The sequence below is a fragment of the Lathyrus oleraceus genome, chromosome 2, assembly GCF_024323335.1.
Source record: "Lathyrus oleraceus cultivar Zhongwan6 chromosome 2, CAAS_Psat_ZW6_1.0, whole genome shotgun sequence".
Lineage (NCBI taxonomy): Eukaryota > Viridiplantae > Streptophyta > Magnoliopsida > Fabales > Fabaceae > Lathyrus > Lathyrus oleraceus.
In genome coordinates, this window is record NC_066580.1 from 159550251 (window position 1) to 159559054 (window position 8804).

General features: G+C 34.3%; 1 protein-coding gene and 1 long non-coding RNA gene across 3 annotated transcripts; both read right to left on the bottom strand.

Annotated features, from left to right (window-relative positions):
- Positions 1 to 1665: 1665 nt before the first annotated feature.
- LOC127121265 (uncharacterized) lies at positions 1666 to 3789 on the bottom strand. Its single transcript, XR_007803370.1, has 2 exons — positions 3516 to 3789; positions 1666 to 2053 (listed from the first exon to the last, which is right to left on the bottom strand). It is a non-coding gene; the product is annotated as an uncharacterized LOC127121265 (long non-coding RNA).
- A 2345-nt stretch (positions 3790 to 6134) lies between these two features.
- LOC127118665 (uncharacterized) lies at positions 6135 to 8537 on the bottom strand. 2 transcript variants are annotated; one of them, XM_051048904.1, is made up of 3 exons: positions 8283 to 8537; positions 6837 to 7326; positions 6135 to 6640 (listed from the first exon to the last, which is right to left on the bottom strand). In XM_051048904.1, the coding sequence occupies exons 2-3, from the start codon at positions 7294 to 7296 to the stop codon at positions 6591 to 6593; spliced, it is 510 nt and encodes a 169-aa protein (XP_050904861.1). In that variant the 5' UTR covers positions 7297 to 7326; positions 8283 to 8537; the 3' UTR covers positions 6135 to 6590. The 2 variants fall into 2 exon arrangements, with proteins under 2 accessions (XP_050904861.1, XP_050904862.1); XM_051048905.1 differs by lacking the exon at positions 8283 to 8537 and adding an exon at positions 7582 to 7767.
- Between the last annotated feature and the right edge of the window lie 267 nt (positions 8538 to 8804).

The following is an 8804-nucleotide window of genomic DNA, read 5'->3' on the forward strand; positions in this document are numbered from 1 at the left end:
GGATGAGAGAATTTATTCAAACTGTTGATTTGATATTGCATATTGTGATTTGAGAGTGATAAAACTTTAACCCAGAGAGACTTGGTGAGAGTGTGATATAAGCTGACAGGTAAAGTCATATCTCTGAGGGAAAGAGTTTCTAGCTCGGTGGCTATGTGGAAGAATCAGAAAACCTGAAAAACATCAAGAGGTCCAGTGCGAAAAATTTCAGCAGTATTGTGGTAAGAACTGTTTTACAGTAAGTTTGGGGTGACATGATTTTTGATGGTAATAAGATGTTACTTGAGGACAAGCAACAAGCTAAGTTTGGGGTTGTGATCAGTCACCATTTATGCTAGACATTCCACTATTTAACCGTAAATAAATCAGGTAAACTGTGTAAACTGAAGCATTTTTAGTTAGAAATAAGCTCAATTCTATGATATTAAGTGTGTTGTTACTGATGAGTTTCTTGAGGATATTTTACACTTTTTGGTATGTCAGCAGGTAAAAAGCTAGTTTGGAAGCTCAGGAAATAAAACGTAAGATGCGAAATCGAGCCGAGCAAGAAAATGGAAGAAAAAGCCAATTTTTGGAGAACCTGCTGTCCATACGCGTATGGCCTTACATGATATGCGTATGGACCTCCCAAGTACGCGTACCATACGTAAATGACCAGAGGGAAGGAAAATTCAGCCAAAATACAAGCTTCTGGTGATACGCGTACCAGCCTGGGCAATACGCGTACCAACTTGGGCAATACGCGTAACAGGCTGGGCAATACGCGTACCAGATGCTGTGTTACGTCCAATACGCGTTTCCTACTAGGCAGTACGCGTATGGGACAGCGCAGTACGCGTATGGAGCACAAATTCAGGAAAAATCCAACTGAATAGCTATTAAGAGGCCAGACCACGATTTTCCGGGGGTTGGACATTTTGGAGAGAAAATATACGCGTTTTGAGAGCTGGAGACTCAACGAAGATCAAAGGATTCATATGTTCAAGAGTTTTCCGACTATTGAAGATTGATTCCTCACGAAATTCTGTAATGACAACAATATTAATCTTTGTTTTTACTTTTATTATGAGTAACTAAACCCCCCATTGCTAGGGGGGTGACCCTGATTCTGAATGTGACAGTATTGATGTTTATGAAAGTATTGCTTATTTCTTCTTTTCCATTAATTTGTTCTTATCGCCGTTCTTTATGCGTTATTCGTCGGACCAACGAATGATGATTATTATGAATAGTGTAAGCTGGACAGCAATTATTCATTGACCTGGATAAGAACTTTGGATAGTAAAAATAACCTAGGACTAGGGATTTTCTATCTGACCGGTAATTCTTGATATGTGAATGCTTGAGTATGAACCTAATTGTTTATGGACATAGTAATTAGGTTACATAATCAAAGGTCTATTACTCAGGACTTAGGAATAGATACCCTTGAGGACCGGAATTAATTTGACAGGAATAGCTCTACGCCGTCATAAATTATATCTGTTACAAGAAGTTTCATTCACTGAACCCTAGCAATCTTCTCTCATTTGTATCTCGTTCAACCTTTTTACTTGTTTTATTTATTTGCAATTGGTAGTATAATTACACCACAACACAAAAACCAAAGGCTTTTGTCTAATTGAAACAATCTATAAACTCTGTATCGTCAAGCAGTCCTTGAGATCGACAAACGGGGAATTTCCCTTTTATTACTACAGTGAGAAAAATAGTACACTTGCTATTTTCACATCAAATATCATTTGCAATATTCATACAAAAAAATTACAAAAAAAATAAGACTTTGACCTATAGTTGACTTTTGGTCAACTGTTAACTTTTTGATCAACTAGTTGACCAAAGTCAACTGACCTAATTTCTAGTCCTAATTCAAAATGTCCTTTTACGATTAATTCTTATCCATCCTTTCACTTGATTTCATGGACAAATTTCTTCATGTGCAAGCAAGCTTTATTTCTTCAAGTTATCGACATGAGCCTTCATGCCAAACATTCTTGAATCATGGTCAAACACCAAGCCAAGTCATCCCGGCACATCACAAACAACCTGCATCCTATACACCAAAGAATCATTTCATGAAGTGTTCAATCAAATTTCAATGAAGAAACATGTACACCAAAGCATTAGTACATAGCATTAAATGGCAAACTTCGTGCACATTAACACAACATACTTTTACTTCTATGACAGTTGCAGACCAAATTTACATAACAAGACCAAGCAATACATATTTTTCAACCAGCATACATCAATTCACGTGCAATCCATTAACACCATTTCAAAAGGGGGCATGAATGCATTGCTAACAATCATTTCCTACAATAACAACCCTATTAATCATGTTAACAATGGCAGTTGTGGTGGATAGTAAAAATTTGATCAAGATTGCAACAGGGCAATGGACAAACCACAAGCATTGAGTGTAGATTCAAATAGGGCAGCCATATGCTAACACCAACCCATACACATACGTTCAGCCATGGATCTAATTGCACACATACAAGGCTATAATAAACAACAACGTGTCCATTCAAGCAGGACAATTAACATAGGCAAAACATACAAGTGCAACAAGTATAAAAGAAAGAAACTATTGCAGTAACAATCCAAGTTATTTGAACTCATGGCATTGCAATCAAACAAGCACATTTTTAACACCAACATTTCAGTTCAAGCCAAAGTCAAACAAGCAGGCATTGTGGCAGTACATAACTGGTAAGCTAGCTAACTAACACAATAGCTCAGTTAGCATCATTGACAAATCCAAGAACACTCCAACATTCTAACTTCATTCTATGACAACAATCCCACTGAGTTCATTAATTTTTCTTATTGTAATTGACAATGGAAATCGATTATGATAACATCATAAGCATAACTAAACTAACTCTATTCTAAGCCAAGCTAGCTATTTAACCATATTGACTAACATCTAACAGATGGCACAACCAACCTAACATTAACTAACCATCATAATAGAACTAACAGAAAATGGGATTCCTAACTTCTAACTCACATAACAGTTACATCCAACTGTCATAACTAACCTTCCTAACTGGTAACTGTCTAACAGAAAACAAAACCTAAAAATTGTCCAACCGATACAACCTAACTAACTATTTTTCACAACCAACCTATCACATTTTTCCAAGATAACAAAATTGAAGCTCTAACTGAATTGCATTGAGGGATTGAATGGCTATAAAGCTATCTTTAATCCTCATTCTGAGGGGATCGATCATCATCATCATTCTTCACTCAATTCTCATTCTCACGAAATCATCATTTTTTTCACTCAACCCTCATTATCAAGTTAACAGACAGAAGATCAACCACTTGTTCACACGATCTTCACTCAATCCTCACTCATCATTCCCAGAACCTCGCTCACTCTCAATCTCATTTTTCACTCTGTAAACATCTCACACGTGCAAAAAGTTTAGAGATCAACAGAGGCAAGAAGAATAAGAAGGAGGGAAAATGATCAACACGAGAAGAAGAAAGCAGTGGTTTACCTTTTTCATTGTGCATCTTCAATTTCGATCTGCTCCGGAAATCTCACACCATTTCTCTTTGTTTTCTTCAACTTCTTGTTACCATTTTATTGTGTGAGGGTAGAGGGACATTTTCCCCATAGTTGTAGATCGAATTTGAGCGTGGTTGAAGTTTATTTTATGAATTGCCATCTAGGGTTCTTAACCCGTAGGTTTTGATTTGAGTTATTAGGGAAGAATTAGGAGGAACCTTTAATTGTTTTTTTCTACTTTGAAAAACTTTGAAAATAATTGTTTTAGAACCTAATTAGATTCTAATTGATTCTAGGCCATTGATCCATTTTTAAAGATAATGATGATTCATCATGATTTTAACCACTCATTGCATGGTAATTTTTAGTTGAGATTTGGTTAATGATTCAATATGGTCCATAATTGTTTTTAGCCATTTTTGATTAAAAATTCATGAGCACATTACTTTCTTTTTAAATTTTTTTTTTCACTTTGATGCATGTTTAAGTTTAGACTTTAATCTTTAATTTGAAGTCTTTAGAATTAGCATTTCATTTGTATCCATTCAGTTGTATTTTGATGCATGGATCATGATCATGATTGTGGATTTATTAGGGTTTACCATTGTCACTTAATTGATTTTAGGGTATGGTTAACCATTAAATGTTTGTATGGATCCTTTATTTTCATTCTTTATATCATTTATGATCTATCCCCCATTGTGGGTAATATGTCCCCCATTTCCATGAGCATGTAATAGTTTAGGAATTTATTTTCTTTATTGTTTTTCTTTACATGTTAATGAATAAGGTAAATTTAAAACGATAAAAAGAACATCTTTCAAAAGAATAAAAACATACTTGATGCAACGTCAAATACTTTTCAAAAATCAAATGAAATCAAAAGCAAAGCGAGTGTTTGATCCAATGGCAAGTATCTCATCCATTCCACTTCATTTCCATCTCACTTCTATCTGATCCAATTCTATCACATTCTATTCTATTCTCATACCTCGATCCATTTCAAAATTATCAAATCATTTTCATAATAAATTGGATGAAAAAGATGAGGTGTATGTACTTGTGCACAATATTCTCAAGTACTTGGGTTGTCGGTCGTACCTAGCTTGTGGCCCGATACTTGACATTCATTCAAAACACTTAACAATAAAATGAATCTAATTCGGTGCTCCGAGAGTGAAAAAGAATGGTTAGGATGCAACTGTCCTCTCAATTTTTGAGTATTCTGATTGTCGGTCGTACTTAGTCGGTGATTAGACGTTTGTCTCCCTCTAAGTATCAACGATTAAACTCGACAAACATTTTTCATAAATAATCAATCAAATATACTCTTCTGCCTTAGGACAACATCCATACCTTTCATCATCCATCATTCAATACCTTCAATAATCATTCACCTCAATGATATACTTTCTCTTTGGATCAAATACAATCTTTCTTTGGATTCCATACATATCTTTGGGTTAATTACCATATGGTTAAATACCTACCTCTGAACCAATAGCCTTTTTTTTTTTTTATCTTTTCAACCATACCATGTATTGGTTCATGCCACAATTTTCTTTTCGGACATACCATGCATTGGTTCATGCCACCTTTTATCTTTAGGTCATACCATGTATTAGTTCATCCCACTTTTTTTCTTTTTGGTCATACAGTGTATTAGTTCATGTCACTTTTCCTCTTTGGTTATACTTACCCTATGGGTTCAAACAACATTATCCTTTGGTCCAAACCATACCTTCATCATATTTCAAAACCCTTTTCTTTCAAGTTTGTCTTATCAACCTTCATGCTTAGGCAAACATTCGTTTCATTTTCGTCTTGGTTCCACGAACTATAGAGCTCTGATTTCCTTATTGCACTATGAGGATATGTAGGCACGAGGATCTGAATCCTTGGCGAGCACACTAATTATTAAATTCTTTTTCCCCCTCTTATTCAGATCTAACACTCATTCGGGAAGAGAACAATTAAAATAGTTCTCGTTGAATAAAACAGATGTGAGGAATGCTAGTATCTTCACATTGCATAACCTACTTCCTTACCCTTCTGTTGTATCTTCAAACATGTGATGCATTTAGATATTTTTCGCATAACTTCAAAGTGTATTAATCAAAATCTATTATTTATATTTACTTCTCTTTATCTAAGTACGATTATTTTAAAATTGTAAATATGAAATACCTATTTATCAATAATAGGCAAAGATTTTTTTACATAAAATCTGTTGTATGGACTTTATATCATTTATATATTCTTATCATTTATGTGAACTAGTTATTGAGATATCATGTGGTAATGATATTGCCACCCTGTGGTACTATAAAGAGAACAATCTTAAATATTAGGTTCACAGTTAATACTCGAAGGAGACATGAATTATGTTAATAGTCGGATTGTAAGTTTCATCAATGGACAAAACATGTGGCTTAAACTTGATTGTTCCTAACATTCCAGTTCTTCGATGAATAAGTGACTTATCGCAGATTCAAACTCGAGTAACTCACTTATTCAAATTCGCGTTTTTGTAATCAGATGTCCATACAATTAACAATTTAAGCCACATTTCTGCATACTCCAAATCAGATACATAGATATATACATCTATACAGAATAAACTGATGTTATTATACAAAATTTATATACAGTTCTGAGAACAAGATTAAGCATTAAATCAAATTCCAATATCTACATTCATATTTACATCAACAAATTGCAAGCTACAAAATCACCACACTTCAAACATGCATCATCCACATTGCTCCCAATTCCGCCACATTGTCGCGATTCTCAAAGCAAGAGAAGAAGAACAACAGAAGTTACACATCATTCTCAAAGCAAAAGCACCACCACCACAGTTGCTTTATTCTTGACTATAATGTTTGCTCCTCATAGGTTTCAATTATTATCCAAGAAATTTACCAATCATATTAGACATCACATCGCATAAGAGTGCTCTTTTTTTAACACTATTTACAATATACAATTTTTTGTCGGCTAAAGATCATATCAGAGGATTTTGTCATGAAGATACAGGATCAAAATGATGGAGATTAGTTCGTCAAGTGTTTCGGAGAGAAGATAGCCAGTTTTCCACATATTTCTTGCTTTCTGCAAATAGAGAAAAGAAATGCATAAATGTTACACTTCTAGCCACCATAAGATATGCATAAATGTTAAACTTTAACGAGCAATATATCTCGACCATAGATCTGATACATCTGATACATCGGTTATCTAATGAATATAAAAAAGTGAACTTTTTCTCATAAATAAAACGAGAGGGTATATATAAAAATATGCTTACCATCAGAATAACTATCCAAAAAAATCCCAACACCATTGAGCAAGTTGGTTTTAGTATCCTCTTGAACCCTACCAAAATCCCTTCCATAACAAGGAACCAACACTGCAAAACTATTATCAGTTTCATCATCACTTGGAAAACCAGGTCCATGAGGTTCCAACCATCCAATTGACCAATCCGAATCATCCGATTCAGAACCCGAAACACATCCACCATCAGATGGAACAAGAACAACGTCATATTCCCTATCCACTTTCCTCTCCTCCCTACTATTCCATTTTCTCTTCACCTTTCTCGACGACGAACCGATGTTCGCTTGAACCAAAGGAAATCTCATTACCTCAGATTCCAACATGTTCAAATCCGTTGAAGAATTTTTCGAACCCCCCTTCGGAACTCTTGATTCTTGATGCTTTCCACTCCATAACCACCACGAGAGATTCGTGAACGCCACCGACATTTATTTATGTTGAACTCTTCAAACTTTTACCTTTTAAGAAGAAGAAAAGTTAGTAACTATGAATCAACACAAACTCAATGCAATCATAACATATGAATTGAAATGAAAAACAATGTTGAAGACAAAAGTTTAGGAAATCAAATTTTTTTCCATGAAACGCCTAATCCTATGAAGCACGGACATGAAAACATGACACCGACCCTGACACGTCGACACTGATAAAATTAAACGTAATCACAAGTGTCGGTGTCAGTTTCAGACAAAAACACCGACACACGTACACACCTTTTCTCAGAAGCGCCGTTGCTACATAGATCTGATAAAAAAGGGCTACTTGAATTTGAAACACCAAAAGCTAGTAGAGTTTTAAGTTTTATAGCTTTTACATAAGACCAAAAGAAAACACACATGTCCTGAAAATTGTGCAATATACATTGGATGTATATACACACAAAACCAAACCAAAACATTACTTCTAAGTACATTGAATCTAGACACCCATTTTCTACACATCCACAATTTTAAGAAATAGTAAAACCTAATTTTTCACACTTTTTCTTTTCTAGGTACACATCATGGACATACAATTTGGCACATAATCAATCCAACAACATTCTTAAAGCAGAAAACAAATAAAAAGAAAAACCTTAAAATAGGCACAAAAAAAACAAAACCTAAAAATAGGAACACAAACAAATCATCACCGTAGGAACCATCAAGATAACCAAATCACATGCTATGCTAATAATTTAACTCAATTTCTCAATAAAAAGCTTCAATTACTCGTCAATTTTATTTTTTTTACAAAAAAACTATTTTTCTTTAGAAGTCAGATAAAATCAAGTTGAAGTGAAAGATACCCAGAAGCTGAAACGACAAATCATGTTTTAAAAACACGAAATTCAGAAATTTCTCTATTCAAGAAACATAGCATAAACAAAAACAAAGAACATAGAATAACAATTGATGAATCAGTATATGTGTACCTTAAAAAGAACAAAAACCTCGGATAGCTTGAACTTTCGAAAATTCTAGAAAGTATAGTTGTGATGGAAAAGAGAAGATGAAGAATGAATAATAAAGAGTTGCAATTTGTATAGGTTTTGCAGGTACCGTTGGATTAATCGGAATGACAGGTGGAGTTAGATGAGCCCGTTGGATGTAATCTGAGGTGTTCCAATGATAAGGTACTGCACTTGGCATAAACAAAAGTTGGAAGGAACAATAATGAGTTGCCACGTGGGATATGGAGAATAACACGACAACGGAAGCGTATTTATAAGGTGTAGTCAGTTCCATGGAGAGAAATGATACTCCTTTCTAATCTAAGGTAGGAGAAAATTTGTAGGATGAGTTATCAAATTTGGATCTCAAATTAAGTGATTAACAAAATGCATAAGTTATTATATTAAGGGCTCTATATGGTAAAAATAGTTATAACTGATCTTTGATGATTAATAATTGATAAATGGTAGTTTATAGTCGATGGTTAATGATTGATAGTTAAG

What these genes read in the sequence shown, in the direction of transcription:
- LOC127118665 (XM_051048904.1), bottom strand. Translation starts at nt 7,296, where the DNA reads ATGTCGGTGGCGTTCACGAATCTCTCGTGGTGGTTATGGAGTGGAAAG. An exon ending in TTTGGATAGTTATTCTGATG is followed by an intron (nt 6,641 to 6,836) that starts GTAAGCATATTT and finishes CTCTATTTGCAG; the next exon opens with AAAGCAAGAAATATGTGGAA.